At 42.3% G+C, this 23,105-nt stretch overlaps 1 protein-coding gene across 12 annotated transcripts in view; it reads left to right on the top strand.

Moving 5' to 3' along the window:
• Positions 1-23,105, top strand: part of KIAA1217 (KIAA1217 ortholog) — a 301,399-nt gene that overhangs the window by 198,619 nt on the left and 79,675 nt on the right. For 11 of the 12 annotated variants that reach the window (XM_042945110.1, XM_042945119.1, XM_042945111.1 and 8 more), the window contains 2 exons: positions 3,328-3,526; positions 7,630-7,723. In XM_042945110.1, the coding sequence (XP_042801044.1) occupies positions 3,328-3,526; positions 7,630-7,723 (293 nt within the window). Of the gene's footprint in view, positions 1-3,327; positions 3,527-7,629; positions 7,724-16,408; positions 17,200-23,105 lie in introns of those variants that run through there. The other variant, XM_042945117.1, reaches the window with a different exon arrangement.

Genomic DNA, 23,105 nt, shown 5'->3' on the forward strand with positions numbered 1-23,105 from the left:
GGACAAGGTGGAAAGGCCTCATGAGAAGCTGATTATGATAAATACCTCATTGATGGTCTGCATGGATATAGACTGAGATCAAAAATATTTCCTTCCGGATTTTCAAAGCTATTTCTCCATTGTCTTCTGGTTTCTGAGTTGCTATTGACTGACTTTCTTTTTCTTCCTTTCTTTCTTCCTTCTTTCTTTCTTTCTTTCTTTCTTTCTTTCTTTCTTTCTTTCTCTTTCTTTCCTTCCTTCCTTTTCTTCCTTCCTTTTCTTCCTTCCTTTTCTTCCTTCCTTTTCTTCCTTCCTTTCCTTCCTTCCTTTCTTTCCTTCCTTTCTTTCCTTCTTTGCTTCCTTCCTTCATTTTATTTACTTTTCTATTGAAAAATTTTTTAATTTATTTTTTTTAGAGAGAGAGAGTAGGGAAAGGGCAGAGAGAGAGGGAGAGAGAGAATCTTAAACAGCTTCCATGTCCAGCACAGAGCCCAATGGGGGCCTCCATCTCAGGACTGTGAGATCATGACCTGAGCTGAAATCAAGAGTCAGAGGCTAGACCAACTGAGCCACCCAAGCCCCCTCCGGGTGGCTGTTCTAATGCCTTTCTGACTCCTGATTCTTTGTGACCTTCCTCCCCAAATCCTGGGAACTTGTAGGACCTTCTGTTCTCCCCTTACCATCTGGAATGTCTCAGTGACAAGCCCGAGTCTGTGGTGTGTTTCATAAGCTTTTTCGATCTCTGATGTCAGGTCCTTCATTGTGGGGGAACATTTTTTCAGGATACTTTTTGTAGAACTTTTGCTTTTCCTAATCTCTTTTATCCAAATTCCGGTTAGTAAGACTTGGGATGCTCTGAAATAATTCTGTTTTTCTTATTGTTTTTCACTGTCTCCTGTCCCATCATCTTTTTGCTCTACTTTCTGTGATTTCATCAACTTTTTCTTCCTCCCTGAATTTTTTTTTTTTAAATTAAGTAATCTGTACGCCCAACCCCAAGATCAAAAGTCACATGCTCTACTGACTGAGCCTGCCAGGCACGCCTCTTCTCCCTCAATTCTTAATTCCTGCTGTCATGGTTCCCAGAGACTGCCCTTGTTCTCCAAATGTTCCCCTTTTCTTGGACAGTCTCATCTTTTCTGAGTTTCTGTTTTCTGTTTATTTTGGTGTTTCATGTTAGTGGTTTCTGTGAAATGTCTGTTAATCCTGGGTAGTCTGTGAATGTGTGAGTGGGGCATAGTCGTACTAACTGGAAGCTTTCATATGGGGTTGGGCCACTTCGCAATGAGGTGATCAGACAGCACTTGACCATTACCCTCAAGTGTAATGGAACCCCTGTAGGGTTCCTCCAGCTTCCTGACTGAGGGTCACCTCTTTGCAAGCATTTTGTCAGAAGGCACCTCACCCACTCTCCCCCTGTGCCTGATGAGCCAGAATCCAGTCTGTTTTATTCTACCTCTTAAGTCTTCTTCTGTAGGGAGTCGGTTGGCTGAGTGGGATAGAAGGGGAGTTTCAAACAGTTTGCAGCACCATTAAAAAGAAGGAAAAGTTCCATCGGGCTTCATGCTTTGCACTCAGTCTGAATTCCTCCCCTCAGAAGGATCTGTTGCTTTGGTTTTGGAGCTTCCCTGGCCCTGCATGTTTTTTGTTTGTTAGTCTCCTTTGTGTTTTTTTGTTGGTTTTTTTTTAAAGGGACATTATTTTATTTCTTTATTTTATTTTATTTTATTTTTTGAGAGAGAGAGAGCGCGCGCTTAAGTTCGCACACGGGTGGGGGAGGGGCAGAGGGAAAGGGAGGGAGAGAATCTCAAGCAGGCTCCACGCTCAGCACAGAGCCTGATGCAGGGCTCAATCTCACGACCCTGAGATCATGACCTGAGCCGAAATCAAGAGTCAGACACACTTAACCGACTGAGCCACCCAGGCGCCCCAGCCCTGCATGTTTTGTGTGGAGTTCTCCCCTTGAAGACTTAGGCGTTGACTTTCTCTTGTCTGTTGTTGTTTCCTCTCTCATTCCCTTAATTCTTTAATTTACGCTTTGTTAATCTTCGTTGTCACCTTACTGGACTTTCAGGAGGAGATAGAGACGAATTTGTTGCATGAATTGCCATCTTTAATCAGAAACCATATTCTATTCTCTTTTGAGTCTCTCCTGCCAAAGCTTACTCTAAGGGTATTAGTCTGTCCTCAATAGATTCTCACAGGAAGTGGATTCAAATGAAATGTCCGGATCTTTGATATCCTGTTTCAGTTATACATTTCTGAATAACAAGGGACCCTAAACATAGTGAGTTAAATTAACAACTATTTATTTGCTTTATTCTGTAGTTTCGGCAGGGCTTGGAGGGGGCATTGCATTTCCGTTCCATCTGACAGCTGGAGCAGGTCACCTGGGAGCTGGAGGTGCTCTCAAGATGGGTCACCCGCATGACTGGCCAGTGGTCCGGCTATCGAATGGGGGCTTAGTGGGGGCTGTCAGTCAGGACTTTCATTCTTCTTCACGGGGCCTCGCCATTGGGCTCAGCTGGACTCACAGAAGCTTGGTTCAGTGAGGGAGCGTCCAAGACCACACTCATCAAGAAGATAAGGTCTAGTGTGCAAGCACTTACCAAGCCTCCATTTTGCATTTTGCATGCTAATGTCTCATTGGTCAAAACAAGTGAGACATGGTCAAACCCAGACACAATGTGGTAAGGGATTACACTCACAGGGGTATGAATACCGGGAGGTATTGTTCATTGGAAGCCACATACCCCCTGGAACTCCAAAATTCTGTGATCTGATGTTTCCGTTTGTCTTTTGGGTAACTGGTTTGCTCCATTTTCTTTCTGAAACATTGGGGTGCCAGATTCTTTTCTTAGATAGTTTCATTTGGTATAAACATTCAATAAATATGTATTAGAGCCACAGAAATATAGTAGCCTTTCCACTTAACATGTCTCTGAATGGACTATAAAGATTTAAACTATATAGCGTACCCATCGCTATAATGATTGTGTTGTTTGTTAGCGAAAGACATGGGGAAAATCACCCTACGGAGTCAAATTCCTAAATATTCCTTTCAGGGGAATCAAGTATTGTCTTTTGCTTTCGGCTACCAGAAGTTAGCTTCCTGTCTCTGGTTTTAAGAGTTGAAAATTAGCCTCTTTAACATCTGCCTGGACTCCAAAGAATAAAAGTGAATATTTATGCGAATCTTTGGAAATTCCAAACAAATGTCTCTTGTTACACTCTTTCCAAGCTTGTCCTGAACATTGCTGTCTGTGGTAAGACAGGAGTGGCTGAACTTTTGCTGCGTGTTGTGTGCATCTTGATCTGGACTGATAACCTTGTTCATTTTGCATGCAGGTGTTCTCTATCTCCAGTATGGGGATGAAACCAAGCAGCTCAGGATGCCGAATGAAATCACAAGTGCAGACACAATCCGTGCTCTCTTCGTAAGTGCCTTTCCACAGCAGCTCACCATGAAGATGCTAGAGTCGCCCAGTGTTGCCATTTACATCAAAGACGAAAGCAGAAATGTCTATTATGAACTAAACGATGTAAGGTAGGTAGTTACACCGTGTGTATGTGCGCGCGCGCGTGTGTGTGTGTGTATGTGTATGTCCAACATACTGCATTTAGCATTGTTACAGTTTGTACTGAGTCCTAATCTCTCCGTGTCCCCATGAACAAAGCACAGCTATTACCCTGATTGGTAGGCTTATCTTACCCCCAGGTGTGGATTCACGATCTGCTTTTCTGTAATCCATTTATAAGGTCTGGTTTACAAAGATGAGGACAGACTTCTTCCACAATAGATCCTTGCCTATTACATCTGAAAAGAATGTTAAGAAATAATCTAGTCCACTAAGAGTTAGGGAAACTGAGGCCCAGAAGGTAGTGGAGGGACTTGATCAACACCATAAGGCCATGCTTGTGACTGGAACTTTCCCAGCTCCTTCTCAAGTGCTCTTTCCCTCACAGAGGCTGTGAAACCTTTTAGGTAATGATCCCACTGCGCCATATCTAACAACAGGTTAGAGTCGAAGCAGGGGACCCTGTGCTGTTGTCCACAAGAAAAAAGGCCGAGAAACATTGTCCTTTTTCATATTTTTCTTAAATAGTTGGCCTTACCAAAGAATCTCACTTCCCAGGTGGGCTTTCTCCAGGGCCCCCAGGAGAATGTCCTCTCAGATGAAGCTAAACAGACTCAAGCCGCAGCAGGCTGCACAGAAGCAAAAACATCTGTGTCTACTGAGGTGTTGGTGTGTCCAGAGCAGAGGGGACCCATCTGATCTCTTCCAGCCAAACAGCCTGACAAACCGGACTTAGGTCAGCACAGAAAAGCAGTCGCTCCTATAGCCTCTAGACATTTTAGAACTTAAAAAATTATGTAGTGACTAATTCAGCCCTTTCATTTTATGGGACCAGAAACTCAGATGTGTAAAAGTTAAAGGGCTCATTCAAGATCACACAGCCAGGTTATTTCCAAGCCCAGCCCCAGGCCTGACTGTCCGCATCCTTGGTGACGAGTTTCTTATTCCCTCGGAATGTTCCCTGACCAACTGACCTGGTCCACAACTTGGATTTTTGGGTCCCTTCCCCATGGGGACAACAGGATGCCCTGTTTCTTCATTATGAAATTAATAAGAACCACTTCCTAAAAATATGCCTCCTAGTGCATACTGAGTGTAAACTGATAAATATCTAACAATGATCACAGATGACATATTTAGGCGTGTGCCAAAGTGTATGAGTAATTTAGGGCTTTCAAAGTTTGACGCATGCCCTAAGGTATGGGTGCTACATCTGTTGCACGGCCTTGCTGCTTTTAAAAAACACGTTTAAATATTCATGGGTATCAGAAAATTCATGTCTGTTTTTTGAAATAAATTATTAATCAGCCTGTCACCAAAAAAACAAAATCGAATTTATAGAGCATGAACTTAAACGTGGAGTGATCGCAGTATCTCTGAAGAGTGTGTTTGCGGTCATACGATCGCATGTAGTATTTTCACACAGACATACAGCAATTGTTTTACAGCAATTTTCTTGAATTTCCATGTTGTGCAGTCAGAGTACTGGAATAATAAATCTGTATGACACTACACGAAGCCACTTTTCATTATGGAGCTCAAGCTTGATGAGGTGATTAGAAACAATTGGACCCCACTGTCTTGCAACCATTTTTATTTATTTACTTATTTATTTTCATGCAAGCACTTTTAAGCTGCAATGAGTCACGATTTTCTGGAGACTTTCCCAAACTCAGGGTGTTACTGCTAGGGTTTCCTCTACACGTTCTTCCAGAGTGTTGCAAGGAAGTCTTAGAAAAAGAGATGGGAGGGAGGTCAAAGAGGAAGAGGTCGCCCCACATGTCAAACTGAGATACTTCTCCTTGATGCAAAGTCAGTTGATAAAATAGATTTAAAATAGTGCTTGAGAGAAGATGGGATCCTTTCTTTAAACATTAATAATATTCAGTTAATATGTTTACATTTGTGAAAGTGATTTTAATCTCATTTAAAATGTTTAACTGGTGGGGTGCCTGGGTGGCTCAGTCGGTTAAGCGTCCGACTTCGACTCACGTCATGATTTCGCGATTCATGAGTTTGAGCCCCGGGTCAGGCTCTGTGCTGACAGCTCAGAGTCTGGAGCCTGCTTCCAATTCTGTGTCTCCCTCTCTCTCTGCCCTTCCCCTGCTCGTACTCTGTCTCTGTCTCCCAAAAATGAATAAACGTTAAAAAAAAATTTTTTTAATGTTTAACTGGAAAGTCATTGATTTATAACTTTGTCTATAATTTTACTTTTCAGTATTTTGATTTCCTTATAAAAATGGACCTACAAATATTTTAAGTGGGTAAAGTGTTTTTATTTCGTGATGAATATAATGTTTATGCTAAGTGATCAAATGTAGGTTTTTTTCCCAAGAATTACTCTCTTTCTTTGCTCATGTGCATAAAATGCCTCAATTACGTTTTATTTGAATGGGAGAATAAATTCTCACCATCGGCATTATATGCAGTGTCCCCCTTCCCCACAAAATGTACCTTGTAGATTATAACTGAAGACAATGGCTTTCATCTTCTGAGCCCAGAGACAAATTTCCTTTCACATCCAGTATTTTTGAGACAAATTTCCTTTCATATCTAGTATTTTTGAAGTGAGAGCGTATTTGTTAAACATTTAACTATTTCGTCATTGTGTTGGGTTCTTCGTATTTTCCTTAGGGAAATGCTGTAGAGCGGTCAGGTTGAAATCCCATGTTGTAAATGTTGCCATGGTAAATGCAATCTGGGCCTTTACTGTTGGTTCCTCTTGGATGAGCATGTTTCTAAATTAATCATAAACCAACCTCATCTTTTTAAAATACCTTTAGAATCACACTAAGTTTTTTCATGGCTCAAGTAAGGTTTTTAGCTTCTTCATATTGTCCCTTGTGACTCCCCCCCCCCCCCCCCTCCAGCCACAGGAGGGTCCTTTAGGGAATTCCTGTATCCTCAACTTCTGTGAGCTCTTGCCTTCGCAGTAACCCAACCCCTCTCACACCGGCTTGTAATGAGCTACTTGAAGGCTGGGGCAGCCATGCAAGCTTGGGCTAGTCATTGCTTCAAAGCAATTACTGACATATTTAAAGGAGGGAAGCAAGACCAGTCCAAGAATCCCTCACTTCATTTAAAACAAAACATAACCCAGTAATGCCAGAGATTGCGATCAGCCCACAGAGCGTGTGCTGCACCTGGAGGAAAGGAATGCGTCTTCCTGCACACATTTCCCTGAGCTCAGCGCACCGGCCTTGGGGAGACTCAGTGTAGACGGGGCTGAAAGTGCCCTGGGTGGCCCTTCTGCTGATGAAAGCTGAATGTGGAGGGAGAAGGACTTCATCGACGTTCATAGGCTTTTAAACAATTATAAGGTAGGGCTCTAAGCAAGGTGTGGGACTTCTGTCCTTTGCTGCCCTATGGCTGACACTGGAGCTCTAAACGCTGGGCTCAGAAGGAGAGACAGACCAGCGGAAGACTTTCTCTGCTATTCCTTCTAAATACCCTACACGTCCAGTAAGTCAACCTGTATGCAGAAAAGTCTTTTTAAAACCCACGGTGGAAGAGAAAAAAAAAAAGCATCGGAAGGATACTAGTTTTGATCTTGGTGGTACTTTTTTTTTTTTTTTTCTGGACTGCAAATACATTTTCTTTTCCTTGCTGACAGTATTTGAAGGGGAAACCATTTTCATTTGTGCGCATTCATGAGATAAGCAGAAAACCAGGTGTTTGGGCAAAGTAAACTATTAAATATTTAAATATTAACCACATCTCTTTGAACGTATTGTAAGTATTGGAGCTTTATTGTGTCTTTAAGTGTTAGCTTTCCTTGCTCAAATCTTGAAAGAAAGCCCGTGCTACCTGGTATTTGTGGGTGGAGGACTCTGGGGAAAGACTGATACTTTCCTAAGAACAAAAACAGGACAGAAAAGCCGAAGTCACTTTTCTCCTTTTCCTTATTTATTTTTGCCTATTTTGTGGTGAAGGGACTTTTTGTCTGGTTGATTGTAGACAACAGCTGGAGTGTCTGTTCATGTCTTTTACCTGATTCTCCAGGGCAGGCAAAAGACATGGGCAAAATAAGGCTCCTTTCATCTGCCATAGTTATTGCTGTGTTTGATTCCAGGAACATTCAGGACCGATCGCTCCTCAAAGTGTACAATAAGGACCCTGCGCACGCATTCAATCACACACCGAAAACTGTGAATGGAGACATGAGGGTAAGTGTTCCCGTTCTATTTTTAATTTTGTTCGACAGGTCAGACCGACCCGTTCGTTCTCTGGCATGGTCTCCTGATGGCAACCACAGTCCACCGTCAGATCTTAAAGGTGCTCAACACTCATCTTGTCTGATGACTCATTGTTTGTTCCTTGGCAAAGAAATCAGATTTCCTGGACATTTGGGGCAAAGGGAGTGATATAGGGCCCGACACATCCTCATTTACCTCTAAGCATGGAATTTTGTTGTGCCCTCACTCCGAGGGGATCCTGAGAATCTTTGCATAAAAGTATCTGTGGTCTACGTACAATTAACTTACTCAGAGGATCTCTTGCTTTTTTTCTCCAATGAAAACTAACAAAACAACAACAAAAAAAACCAATGTACAGTTCCACGTAGAATCTGTTAACATTCTCCTGTCAGCTATTCCAAGCATTCTGCTTAAATTGTTCCCTTTCAAATTGAAGACCGTTTGCTGCTGTACTGTATTAATATTATCAGACCTTATCTGAATCACGTTGAAGGCATAGTCCAAAAATCTGCATGATTTGGGAGCTAAAGTTCTCTAGATGTAGATCATCTCAGAAGATTATCCAAACATTCAAAGCACACAGGGATATTTTGAAGAAAAAAGCACCGGGGAACAGAAAAGGCAGATTTTTAAAATCACATTAATGCAGGTTCGCTAAAAAGGGATTGAGTTTCTAACAATAATGTTACGTTCCCCTCCAGCTGTACCTCCTCCCCACCACACACACAAATTTAGAAGATGCTGCACCATTTTATATCATCCTTTCTGAGGATTAGCACTTTGCTGGATGCTGGAGTTTAACTAGAAAAAAGTAAATGAATAGGTGTTCTTGTCAAAGAGACCCAGGCACTGTCTGTCCGTGTCCTGGTAACATTCCCGAGGTAAGGCTGTCTCTGCTTCCGGACAGCACGTATCAGTTTGCTGTTGTTGCTGTAACAAATGAATATACGTTTAGTGGCTTAAAATGACACAGGTTTACTATCTTAAACTTCTCGAGGTCAGAAGTCTGACATGGTCCTCAGTGGACTATAAACTCCAGGAGTCTCTGACAGGACATCAGCTGTCCTTTCTGGAAGCTCTAGAGAGAATGTTTCCGTTTTTCCCGGTTTCTGGAGGTCACACGCATTCCTTGACTTGTGGTCCCCTTTCTCCATTTTCAGACTCAGCCAAATAGCATCTCTCTGACCCTGCTTCCATCATCACGTCTCTAACCCTCCCTCTTCCACTTTTAAGGACATTTGTGATTACATCGAGCCCACCCAGTGCTCCAAAATAATCTCCTTATTTTAAGGTCGGCTCTGCAGCAACCTTAATCCCCCTTTCTTGTATAGTCAGAGGTTCAGTGGATTTGGATGCAGACATCTTTGGGGGACGATTGTTCTGTGTCCCCCACAAGGTGTGTGAGTTTAGGACCCAGAGACCAGGAGGTCCGATCGAAAGCACTGGAAGAATTTCTAGGGAATGCTGGACTGCAATATGAGTGATGACATTGTGGGACAGAGCCGACACCTTGGGAAAAAGGCTTCTTGCGTCCTCAACTGCTTTTTTTATGTCAGAAATGATGTGCAATTTGAAGTGAAGGCTGTGTTGCTACTTCAGAAAATCTAGGATTTTGAGGCTTATTTTTAGTTACACTTTAAATGTAAACCAGCACCACGTGAAGACAGATTGAGTCATGCTGATCATGAAACATGGACTGAGTGTCATAGTACCCTTGCTTTTTATTATTTCATTATTTTTTCTCACTGACGTCCTTAAGTGTCTTTGTTCCCTTGGTATCCTTATTTTTTTGATTTGTCTGGCCTTCGAACTGGACTTTCGTGGCTGTCACAGTTCTGTTTCTGTTACGTGGAGGCCACAAGGGGCCCCAGAATCGCCTCTGAAAATCTTGTTTATGGCTGGGGAGGACACCTGTTTTAACTCTTAAGCAGATGTGGTACCTACATAAAGACCAGCAGTGAGCACGTAGAGACTCAAATATCAACCATATGGATGAAACCCGTTAGGATTCAGAACTTTGGCTATGAGTTTCAGTAAAGCTGTCCTGCTTTCACTTTTAGGGGAGACCCTAGCGATCTTTCTGTGTTGCCCACAGCCTCCTTTTACACAGTGGGGTGTGTGTGTGTGTGTGTGTGTGTGTGTGTGTGTGTGAGGAAATCAACTGTTGTCCTCAGATGACAAGACAGCACATGTTCGCCATCCAACCCACAGACACGCTTTTAGGTTTCCATGAAGACTACTCAGATATGAGAAACAGAACGTGGTTTTAAAACCAACGAGGTGTGATCATGCCTGCAGTTTGTAACTTGGCCCCGATTTGCAGATTCCAGAAGCTAAGAGACATGGAATTCTCTCTCTTTCCTCCATGAGCGTGGCTGCCTTGCCATTAAAGGAAAGGAGGTTTTGGTGAGCCCGGCCTGAAGCCCAGCTGCATTACCCCGTCAGTTATGGTAAAGAACAGAAAGAGAGAACAAAGCAGGGATCAATTGTTATAGACTAAACCAAGCTGCGTGGTAGGCTTAGGGGAGCTCCATCCTTCCGTATGTTTGCAATGTGCGCGTGGCCGTGAAGGAATCTGATGATAACTACTCGTATGAGTCAGTTACGCAGCCCTGCGCCTGATGTCATCTGCCTTCAACCACCAGCCTCCAGATGCAGCCTGGGACAGCCCGCCCGGCTGCCCACTCATTACCAGCAAATACGCATATCAGCAGAAACATTGGTTGGATCAAGCAGGGGTGCAAAAACAGCAACACCAGAGCTTGGCAGTGGCCCCTGAGACCGTCTGGCAACGGTGCCTTTAAGATCTTACCTGCAAAACCCAAGAAAACGTGAGACTCCGAATCCACCGCAGTCCGTTCCCCAGAGCAGTTTTATGATGGCGGTGGTGTTACTCAGGAAGCATGTTAGACTCAAGTATTAACTTTGAGGTTGTGGGCCCCAGAGCATGCACAGAATATGCCTGCTGGGGAAAACATGTGTCTAGTTTTTCATTTAGCATCTAGTTGAGCACTTCTGAGGCTAGTCTGTGGAAGGAGACTTGTAGTTTTCTGCTGGAACTGAGCACACCCGGCTCCTGATTCTTTACACGTGGGTGCAAATCACCCTGATCTAATTTAATCACATGGCTTTTGTTTTATTACAAAATTAGATAGTCGCTTTGAAATTTAGTTCCCAAGGGATTGAGCTCACCATATGGAAGAGGCCCTCTTGCAAAAAATGGTGCATGCGTTCACAGGGCTTGCAATTCACAAATGTACAACTCAAAGATGAGCCATTCCATTTTGTGGCTCTCAGAGGGTACCAGTGACTTCCTGTTCACCAAACCCAGTGGCTTTTTCACAGTTAGGGCCTTTTCTACCTTTTTACGCACTTTGAGATTGCTACCTGAGATTTTCTGCTCCCATCTTTCAGTTCTTTCCCTCTTGTGTGTCTTTAATTTTTACTGATATGTGACAGCTTTGCGTTTAGATATGCATTTCGAACACACTCCCCAGAATTGGCCCTACATCCTAAATTATTTCCTAATACCAAAATCAGTCGCTGCCTCCCAGACCTCTTTTATTTCAGGTCCGCATTTGCACCAACCAATGGTTTCCTTAGAAATCTTGGTTCCCATTACAGCGCCATTTCTAAATCCCCTACGTATGTTCAAACACATCTCAGCCTGCTTCATTCACTAACTCCTCTTCCTTCTGCCCCTAAACCGTCTTCAGTGTGCTCAGGCAGAACTCACTACGGTGTGTGTGTGTGTGTTGAGTGTGTGTATATGTGTGAATTTGCTTTTGTTTAAATCTGCACCTTTTCACTTGTGGTTTTTATCTTACTGCTGGCTTCACTTACCTCAACGTGGATGACCCTAGAAGCTATAACCCTAACTTTGCCATTTCTCTAGACTTCAAGAGCTCAGTGTTCAACTTCCAGTGACTGTCTCCATGTGGATATTCTTCCAATGTCTCCGTTATATCCTGTTGAAAAAAATCCTAATTTCTTTTTCTCCTAAGTCCTTTTCCTGCTTGCTTTTCTATTTTTGCACATGGTAGGGTGCGTGTGTATGCATGTGTTTTGAAGGGTGGGGAAGAAGAGACTTAAAAAGTTGAGCTATCAGTGATTCTTTAAGTGCCTGACCCCTGTTTCTCAACACATCCCTGGTCACCAGAGCTCATGCAGGCCACTCAGCAAGGCCTCTCATGGATGATCCTTCTACCATTGCCTGCACCACTGCTAACTTTTTTGAGCATTTACTACACACTCCTACAGGTGATCTCATTTGATCCCCAGGACAACATTTTGAGGCAGGTATCGGTATAAGCCCTCATATTTATAGCTCAGAAAACAGTCACTTAGGTATGTTAAGAAATTTGTCCAAGAATACACAGCTAGAGAGTGGTAGAGCTGAGATTTGAACCCAGGTAGGTAGGCTCCGGATCCTCAGCTCTTGGCAACATGACTCTGCCGCTCTAGGTCTGGCGTTCAGTATTATCCTAGCAATCAGTCGTGCAACGGTCTTTAGCCAGGCTTCCAACTCTTCTCACCCCAGTCTAACGACGACTGTTCCCCAAGCCATACCCCTAAGCCCACCTTCCCACTGTGCGAAGAATAGCACAGGCCGATGGACAGTATCATCTGCACCCCAACACCCAAGCAGAGACGCCTCACAGTTCTTACTCCAGGTGTGTGAGGTGGCCTTTCCTTCCCCAAATATCTACCTTTCAAAATTCTATCCATCTAGCACGCTGCAAAACGGTTGCCCAATTCCTTCTATAAGCCACTGGCCTGAGAAAAGGGTTGGCGGGGACAGTATTACGTTTCCTGGGTCACATCTATACCCTAACAACCAAATGCCATGTGTGTGCCATGTCAGGATCCTGATTGGAACAACCAACTCTAACAAAAGAAAAAAGAAAAAAGAAAAAAATCTTTGAAACCCTTTAAGAAATCCGAACATGTATTAGAAATTGGATGATATTAGGGGATAACTGGTAATTCTGTTGGGTATAATAATGGGTGGCTGGTTATGTTTTTTAAAATGAGACATACTAAGTGTTTACAGGCTAAATGGCACGATAAATGGGACTTGCTGAAAAATAGCCCAGCAGAGTAAACCCAAAAAGTGGACATAGGTGATACAAAATTAGTAAACTGCTGAAAAATGTCAAAGATAGATGAAAGGAATTCACTGTATTATTTTCTCCACTGTTTCTGAATGGTTGAAAATATCTGCATTAAGATCTGTCAAAACACAAACGCTTGTTTTTAGAGGCCAAATGAAAGACCACCTACTCGATGAAGCTTTCCCTAATGCTCTGTCAGAATTTATCTTTCCTTTTTGGGGCACGTTGCATATTGTCCTTGTGTTATAATTGTTTATCGATTTATTTTTAAGTAATAGCACTTTTTTTTTTTAATTTATTTGAGAGAAAGAGAGAGAACATGTGGGGGGGAGGGGAGGTTAGAGAGAGAGAGGGAGACAGAATCCCAGACAGGCTCTGCACAGTCAGCACAGAGCCCAATGCAGGGTTTGAATCCATGAACCATGAGATTATGACATGAGCCAAAACCGAGAGTCAGACGCTTCTACGATGGAGTGACCCAGGCACCCCATGGTATTATAATCATTTAGATGCACATTCATCTCAGTCTGCAAGACTGTAAATTCTCTAAAAGCATAAACCGTCTCATGTTCATCTTTGTAGCCCTCAGAAAGTCGGCCGAGGTGTCCTACCCATGGTGAGTGTAAACACGGAATGCATTGAGTACTATCATGGTAGTGCTGTAAATACTGTATTATTCATTTTCTGTCATTAACGAGAACCCACTGTAAAAATATCTCTCTGTTCTCATCACCAGAAATAGTTGTGCTTCTCCTGGTTTATTTTTGTCATATGGACACTTTGAATCTTGAAAGTGATCATTTTCCCTCTTTGTGTTGCTACTCTAAAGCTTGGAATTAAATTTGTGGCCCGCCCACAACAAGCGTACAGGCGTTTGCGGCGTGTATTTTGTGTGTTGGCTTCGTTCCTGGCCTCTCTTTTTTAATTTTCCTATTTTTATCTTTTTGTCATATGCTCCACTTTGACTTTTTTGGGGCAAAATTGTAATGATTTATGTGAATTCTATTCCTTTGTGGAATCAGGCAGAATATAAGAAGTATTCATTCTATACCATTGTCTTTTTTCAATGTAAGGTAAGAGACCTTTTTGTATCTCTACAGTAGGCAATGTGTTAAATACTTTACATACTGTCTAGTCCATAGCTCTGCAAAGTAGGTATACTGTCTCCATCTTTATGGATGATACGACTGAGGCCAGTGAGTTTTTCCCAGGCCCACAAGCTGGTAAATGTCAGACATCGGATTTGAACCCAGTTCTTTCTAACTGTTTGTATTCAGTTCTAACCTCCCTTCCTTGATATTTCTATTAAAGTTTTAAAAGTTTTGAAATGATGCTCCTGATGAGATTTTGGAACATGTAAATATCCTTTCTTAATATCTGTTTCACTTTCTTAACTCTACTATGCATCTATTTCGTGGCATCTTTTTGTGTTTAACTTTGCTCCATTTCATTCTTTTTTGGCCAAGCTAAAAAGATACTCTCCACCCTTACCCCCACTCCCACCCACCCCCCAAAAAAAGTAAAAGAAGAAGAAGCATATGTCATTTAGTATGTATGTCTGAAATGGCCATGCCTTAGAGCTTTTTTCCATGGGGTAGTGTTCTGGCTGAGAGGAAGGTTTCGGGATTTGGGGAGGGATGAAGTAATCCTATAGAAATGGAAGAGGAAAGAACCCCAAAGAAATGGAAGTTTCCAGGGCACCTGGGTGGCTCCAATCTATTGAGCATCCAACTTTGGCCTCAGGTCATGATCTCACGGCTCTCGAGTTGTCAACATGGAGCCTGCTTGGGATTCTCTGTCCCCCTCTCTCTTTACCCCTCCCTGCTTGTGCACTCTCTCTCAAAAATAAACAAACATTTTTTTTAAAAAAAGGAAAGAAGTGGAAGTTTCCAGAAACACTCTTTCATCATTCAAGGTCCTCCTCCTTGACCCACCACCACCAGCAGTGGTATTAGTGACTATCATTCATCACCTGCTGACTCTCTGCCAGGTACTGCTCCAAACATCGCACCCCTATTCATTCTCATTTGATTCTCAGAACAACCCAGTGTGAAGGAAATTTTCATTATCCCCTGTTTCAGATGTGGGAGCCGAAGGTCAGAGAGGCTAGGGAACTTGCTCAAAGCCACACGGCTCTTCAGTGGTAGAACTGGCTTTGGAACCAGGCAGGCCAAATCTAGGACTGGCCTTCTTGCTCACTCTGGTGGCCATGACTGTCCTTCCCCACTCTGCTGTCTTCATCAGCAATGTCCGTGTGCCGCTTAATGTTTGAGGACCTAACTCAAAAGCCAGTATTTTTAACATGACCTCCCTACCATTTCCTTTCACCAAGCCTGTCTCAGAACCTCCACAGGACCTTAGCTGTCCATCTCCTTCCCTTTCTTCGTGCCTGCCATGGACACACCAGAAGTTCCTTTCTAACCCCTGAGCTTCTTTAGGGGTGAAGTTTTCCTCCAGTTCATCTTCATGCTCCCTGTGTTTCCCTCTGGCAATGTCCTGCTCTGAGGAAATTCTCATTAACTGTCCGGATGAAAAAGGGGTTCACTTCAGCACTTTTCCTACTGCAAACTTTCCGTGAATGCCCTATTTGCTAAGATCAGTACAATGATTTGTAAATAGAAGTATGAGCATTTGTAACACATTCCCTAGCTTATCTTAGTGGTAGTTCCTGACCAAAATGAGAAATGAGAATATCTGTCTTGTCCTAACAAATTCTCCCATCCTATCAATAAAATTGTATAACAGTTAATAATCCTAACTTTTCTTAACGCTTATTATTTATTTTGAGAAAGGGAGAGAGAGAGACAGAGTGCAGTGCAAGCAGGGGAGGGGCAGAGAGAGAGGGAGGCACAGAATCCGAAGCAGGCTCCAGGCTCTGAGCTGTCAGCACAGAACCTGATGTGGGGCTCGAACTCACAACCTGTGAGATCATGACCTGAACCAAAGTTGGATGCTCAATGGACTGGGCCACCCAGGCACCCCAATAACCCTAACATTTAAGATGAGTCTAACAGATTTGTCGGAGTGAACTAAGTGATTGTCAGAAAAGCACACATATTCTCCCTTTTTAAAAATTTTATTTTCAGGAGTTAAATTCACCTGTGGTAGAAAATACACTAATCTCTGGATACCCAATTAAATATAACAGATCTTGTTTTGCTGTGTTTTATAATTCAGTAGGACAAATTTGCTGGTAGATTGCGTTGTTGTTCAGAATTCCCAATACCTCCAAACTCACAAAGTAGGATTGATGATTTCAGACCAGTTCACCTACCCCCAAGGTTCACTGGTTCACTTACCCAGCCATTATGACTGGGTCACACCCAGTCAGAGGGGGTCACACCCCTCCTCTGACTCTGGCTCTCGTGCGAGATTCTGAAGATGTAATAGTGACCAAGTGTGGTGACTGCCCTCACAAATCTTCTAATCTAGCAGAAGATCTGAAGTCAATAATCAACAGGTCAATAATCAGTCGTGATACAGACATCTGTACATTTTCAAATCAGTTCCAGGCTCCGTGAAATCCTTGCCTCCGTTCTATTATTTGCTCGAGTTAGCACACAGTGGAACTCACTTGAGTGATGTATCTAATTATGCCCCTTTTATGTCATGCTTTTCTGACCGGCCGAAAGATGTTTATGTTACAGTTGGTAAGGAATTACTCTTATTGAAATGGTTACGGGGGCAAACACATTTGAATCCAGTGGCTATCCAGAACACGGTAGAGATCTTCTTCCTCCCTAGCTGCTTCCAGTAATGCTTTCTTTTATTTTCTAAGAAACAAGAAAGGGTAATATATGAACATCTGATATACAGCTTCCAAGTGATACAAATCTCATCTTTCCTGCTGTGTGGCTGCTTGCTTTTCCTTGCACTTTTTTTTTTTTTTTGTCATTGAGAGGTTATGACAACATGAGCCATATTGTATTTATAAACATCACGTGTTTCCTTGATATGGCTTGCAGTTTCTGCCAGACGGAACACATGGAAGAAACATTTCTCGTTAGCTCAGCATTGGTTTTAGTTATGCTGATTTCCGGGACAGGAAAAATGCCTTCCTACTCAGATTTAACTTTCATAGAGTAGAAACAAAACCTCTGAATGTCCGTGAAATGGTTTTAACAAGGGTGGATACTGCTCCTTTAAACCACATATTTTGACTAAAAGCTTCCTTCTGTAAAAAAAAAAAAAAAAAAAAAAAAAAAAAAACCAAGCCTTGCATTTAGTCACCATAAAGACAGAGCTGGAAGCATTCGAGAGATGGGTGGTTTCAAGGTCTCTGCAAGTCTAGAAAGTTTCTTCTAGAGGAGAAAGGTTCACGGAAGATGTAAGGTAAGAACTGTGCCTTTATAACAAAATACCACTGTCAGAATTTTTTTTTTTGTCATGCTGTGGGACATCTGCCTTCAACTGAGGCAGGTCTTCTGTATTTAAGTTCAATTCAATGAAGAGTTGAAATTCCAGGTTTTTAATTTTCACTTTTTACAAACTGCTTAAAAGGAAAGTCCTTTTTTATTGGCAATAGTCTGTTTTGAAAAATCCACTTAAATGACATTTGGTTGTCTTTCATCTGTAAATCTTATGATCTAGTTTCTGTTTAACCTTATTAGAAAGAATTGAAGGTATCAACATTATCTGCCAGTATAGATCTCACTGATGTATGTGTTTTGTGACCGTTTTCAGTGTTTTCATGAGGATGTTGACTCGTATTTAGTTTCTAAGACAAACATAGAAGATTTGAAGATGTGATACAATGGGGGGGGAACCTTAGTCTGTGTCCTTCAACACTCCAGGGAAAATTATTTGTTGGGTTTTTTTTTTCCCTTGTGAAAAACACTTTAAATTGTAAATTAAAAATAGCTCTTGTATCTCGGTTTTGACTTTTTTAAAAGAAATATCCCTGTAAGCCTCATGAGTAACACTTAAAACTTCTAGGGTTTTATGTAACAGATATAATCCTATTATGTCAGGCTTATTGATTGCCTGAAAAAACTCTTTGGCAGAAATTTTATTTACCAGACATAGCTATTTTGTCTTATTCTCGTAATAGTTAAGTCACAATATTTTGCATTTTTTTAAAAAAAGAATTCAATACGGCAATGAAATTAAATTGTAAATGAGTCTATGTCCCTTTAAAGGTTCATGTGTGCATGGATCTGCTTATCCAGATCCCTGTGGTTATCTTTTTCCCCTTTTCGAGAGGAGTTAATAAGCATGAAAAGTTGTTATCTAGTGTGGTCTAAATAATATATAATATTTCATTGAATCATCAGAATAGCTCAATTTCATAGGCACAGTTATACCCATTTTTAGATCGGAAAAACTGAGGCCAAGAGATTAAGTAACGAGATCCCATACGAGTAAGTAGCAAAGCTGAAGTTCAAGCCCAGGCCAACTGTCTCACTAGTAGGTAAGAGCTCTAAGTCTGAAGTCAGATACAGAGAACTTAACTTGAAAGTACTAATTACAAATAAGCAATCTTTATTTGGCTCAAGATAAATTATTTAGTACAATTTGCCAGGTGGGGGGGGGGGGGGTTGGTTGGTTGGTTGGTTTAGATTTGTAGCATCCAAAACCTACTATCAGACTGGTTGTTGTGTCAGAGACTTGGTTACAACTTACTCTGAGTGGAACGAGAACGGTAAACAGGAGGCAGTGTGGGGAGAGTTTTAGACAAACTACCCTTTCCTCTTTGCTCCTTCCTTCTTTGCTCCCTGTGCCGTGTCACTCGAAAACTGGTTTCATAGACCCGGGTCAGGGAGCTTATTCGTGAGCTTGATCTGGAAGTGAGGAAGTGTCTTTGAATGGAGAGCTGCCCACATGCCAGGCTACGCAGCCTGTCAGGCTTCCGGCAGAGCCGTTGGGGGAGGACAGGGAGAACGTTGAATAACGTTGAAGGCGGAGGGCTCTGGAGTGGGGGCAGCCGGCCGAGCCACCTCGGGACCAGGGACTGCTGCTCCCCTCACCCCCTCCTGGAGACTGAGGCATCCACTCCAGCCACAAAAATATCCTGGTGATTTGTGATGCAAAGTCATCACTGCCAACGGCGTCAACAGGGGATGCAGCTGTTCTTTCTTCCCAGCATCGCACTTGGGCTTCGGGATCGAGACAGCCAGCTTCCAACACCATTTCTGCATGAAATCCGGGGCTGGCTGAGCAGCCGCCTCAACTGAAAGTCGATTGGAGCAGGACCTTCCTTTAGCAGGTACTGGGGTTGTTCCCAAAGAATCCTGTGCCAGTGCTGGAGAGCTCAGGAGAGGTTTGCACCACACCCTCCGCCCTTTGATATCCAAACCACATCCCTTTTCTTGGCTCTTGTAAATACAGATGTTAGCGGAAATTGCCTTTGACTGAGAGCATATGTCCTGGTATTTTCAGGTCGTAACCGGTGCACCTACATGCTGCTTTCTTCCCGGGGTTTAGCTTTTCTGCCTTCTTTGTGGGTCCCCATCAGGGTAACCCAGACCGTAGGAAATTGTTTCCTACCAAGTATGCACAGGCTCCCTCCGTCCACGATCTTGCCCAATAGAGGGCTTCCAGATGACCATTCTTTCCTTTACACTTCTTCTAAAATTTCTCAGGTAAGTATGTGTTGCTTTTATTTAAATTTGTGCGTGAGGTGGAGGGGAGTGCATGTTAGTTTCTTACAGAGAAAAAAAATATATTTTTAAGGTACATCCATATCGACTGTTGGCAAGCCATTTCCTCTCTGCCCTGCTTTTCTTCCCATCGGGTTGCTGATCCCTTGGCTTGCGCGTCATTTTTGCAGGAGCGATACTCTGTCTGCTCCCGTAGATTTGGGTCCGGGAGATACCTGACCTAGTAGTTGGTACCACCTCAAGCAACGGGCCTGACTTATTCGGAATCCTAGGGTTTCGGAGGTGGAGAGACGGTCCCGTGCATCAGCTTTTAGAACCCATCCGATGAGACTTAGGGGGTCTAGTGTGGTTGCAAAGACTTGGAGAGACAAGATCACAAGATAAGGAAGGAACAAATACAGGGCTGGAACCCGAGCCACCTGTCCCTCAGGCTAACCCTTTGTCCATCCCCCAGGGCTTCCCTGCTTTTGCTCTGGCCCCACTGGGTCTCACTTGATTGATTTAGCAAAGTGTTGCCTACCTGACTTCTCGTAGCCAGCCATTGTTGTAGTTGAATATAGCCGGGCCTCACCTACCATCCAGAGCAGCACGTGTCTAGAGCGGGGCCAAACCTCATTAATTGGAAATGCATGGGCCTGGACCAAAAATAAATGGATTTTGAACTAACCAGATTGAGATGATCCAATATTTTTATTGAAGGAGAATAAGCCCTCAAGTCATCTGAAAAACAGCAGCTGCTTCAAATTATGGGATGCTTTGAATAAAACAATACATACTGGCTTAAAAGGGGTGTGTAGTCTTATAACCTTATTTTCAAAAGTCAGCCTTTTTGCTAAGGAAAATGGCTTCTACGGTAACTGTTTGAAATGTTAATGTATTTCCATTCAGATGACTTTCAAAGTCGTTTTTCACACGGAACCAGTGATTTTCGGTGGGACCTCGTAAAACAGGTTTTGAAATTTTAATAATTGTGTAATGTTTTAATGAATATTAGGTAAGTAGCACAAACAGCTTGAGAGTTAATGAATATTTTTCCTTCACCACAACTAAGTAAAAAAAAAAAAAAAGAGTCAATTTAAAATTGACTTGGGGCACCTGGGTGGCTCAATCGGCTAAGCGTCCAACTGTTCTCAGCTCAGGTCTTGATCTCAGGGTCGTGAGTTCAAGCCCCACACGGGGCTCCATGCTGGATGTGAAGCCTCCTTAACTCAGCCAACCAACCAATCAATCAATCAATCAATTAATAACATTGACTTAAAGAAAATCATTAAATGGGTAATAGCACAGTTGGTATGAGAAAGTGGCCAAAATGGTGACGGTGTCTTATTACTGAGTAAACTGTAAAAACGGAGGCTTTGAGACAAGGGGCCAGTCAGGGGTTTGTGAAGACAGAGCAAAACGTCATTGAAGATTATATGGTTGAAAAAATGAACCGTTTTGATGTCAGAATCAGAACTAATTCCCATTTAGGAGTTCTGAAGAACTCCGGCACCTTGTCATTTGGCACAAAAGAAAAGCTGTTCCTTAAATCATTTTTGTGCAGATTTCTTGATTTGAGGCTATCCGGATAGAAGGGGTGAATATCCAGTGTGCCATTTAAGCCAGAGGGACACCTTCTCGTGGTTCAGGTGGCGCTAACTCACTCCATATTCCTGAAACACAGAAAATATGTTTCTCTCGGTTGATCGACACATGTACTTGATTTCTTTCTTTTTATTTTTTCTTTTCCTGTGAAATCAAAGTTCACGCTTTCCCTTGTTCTGATTTAACTCTCTGAACCTGTGCCTTTTCATTTGCCCTTGATATCTTAGGAAGAGCAGTCAAACACAAACCCCAACCACAGTAAGAAGTCATAACGATGTCAGTGATGAGGTGATTCAGAAATAGCAGAGACCTGCTTAAACTTCAATGCATGTTTTTCATAAAGCAAGCCTCCAGAGCATTAGGTATGACAGTCAGGGTGTGATAGCTTTCGTCTAGGATGAGCGTCTAGAGCTGTTCCTTGCACTGACTTAACAAGAAGGAAGGCGACCGAGAGAGCATTCTGTACATGGTGGACTCCTTGTAGGAGGGACTGAGGGAACATTCTGGATACATATCTACAAAGTGGATACCATTTTTGCTTGCTTTTAAAAGCAAATCTAAAAATATATTTCCTAGCAGCTGTGTAACTGCAAAACAAAAAAATCTGCTCCACTGCAGCGCAAATTACTTACTAGATATCTCCAGGGTTCTGATCTTAATGCTTCAGAAATTTGCTTTAGATTTTATTGTATATATTTAGACCAAGGAGCCTATTAGCTTGCGATCTGGGTGAACCTCTGCATTCTCATGAAAATGAGAAATGTGCCACTCTTGGCAACCTAAGGCTATAATTATGTTAATATGACCATTTTAAGACTGAAATATGTTGTTTTAAAATGTTTCTGTATTTTTATTATTCGTAACAATGATCCGAAGAAATTTAGGGAAATGCTAATAAGTTTTTGTTCAGTATCACTTTGTGACTAGAACATAAAAACGATTCAGATGTGGTATTTTGAGATTTTTAATTTTGACAGAGAATTTCTATCCATAGATAAGTACTCCTGTATATAGTCCATTTTAATAATATAAAAACTACCCAAACCTTCCTCTGTATTTTAAATGTAGATGCAGTGAATATATCTGAAGGGCCATCTTGACCTGTAAGTTCCATGACAGCATATTTTTAAAAATTTTTTTATGTTTTATTTATCTTTGAGAGAGACAGCAGGAGACAGCGTGAGCAGGGGAGGGACAGAGACAGAGGGAGACACAGAATCTGAAGCAGGCTCCAGGCTGTGAGCTGTCAGCACAGAGCCTGACGTGGGGTTCGAACTCACAAACGGTGAGATCATGACCTGAGCCCAAGTCAGATGCGTAACTGACTAAGCCACCCAGGCGTCCTTCCATGACACTTGCATTAAATCACCACGCTTTGCAATAATTAAATAAATAAATAAATAACCACAGCTCAAGAAAGAAAGAAAGAAAGAAAGAAAGAAAGAAAGAAAGAAAGAAGAAAGAAAAAGAAAGAAAGGGAAAGAAAGAAAAAAGAGCACCAAAAACTATCTTTTGAGCAATATGGCAAGATAGATGTTTTTCTATCAAGGACTATCCTAAAGCACACAGATGCTTGCTTTTAATATAAATGTGGGAGACTAGAATGAACAATATAGTTGGAATTCTGAAAGGATCCAGAAAACTTGTGTCTAGCTTATTGGTTCATCCTTGCCCTCACTACCCAAAACTTTTATTCTGGCTACAGGCAAGATTCTTTCCCAAAGACAGGTTCTCCCAGGTGGCGCCACAGGAAGGGAAGGAGAAGGGCAAGAGCAGCGGAGATGTGGATAATGGCCCATCTCATAATGTTTATAAATAACTGACGTTTGAATCTCTATCAGTATAAAGTTGATTAGAAATCTTTTACTGAGACTAATCCGGCTTCAGAATCACCCATTAATTCGGGAACGGGAATGAGGAAAAGCGCTTTCTTGACTGTGAGTCCATTGCCTATAACCAGACTTTTTTCTCAAGGGTATGTCTTTGGAATATAATACGGCATGGCACGCTTCCTTTCAGAAGCTCCACCCAGTCTTTCTGGGAGCTCGTGTATCT

The sequence above is a fragment of the Panthera leo genome, chromosome B4 (genome assembly GCF_018350215.1).
Source record: "Panthera leo isolate Ple1 chromosome B4, P.leo_Ple1_pat1.1, whole genome shotgun sequence".
In the NCBI taxonomy this organism is placed as follows: Eukaryota; Metazoa; Chordata; class Mammalia; order Carnivora; family Felidae; genus Panthera; species Panthera leo.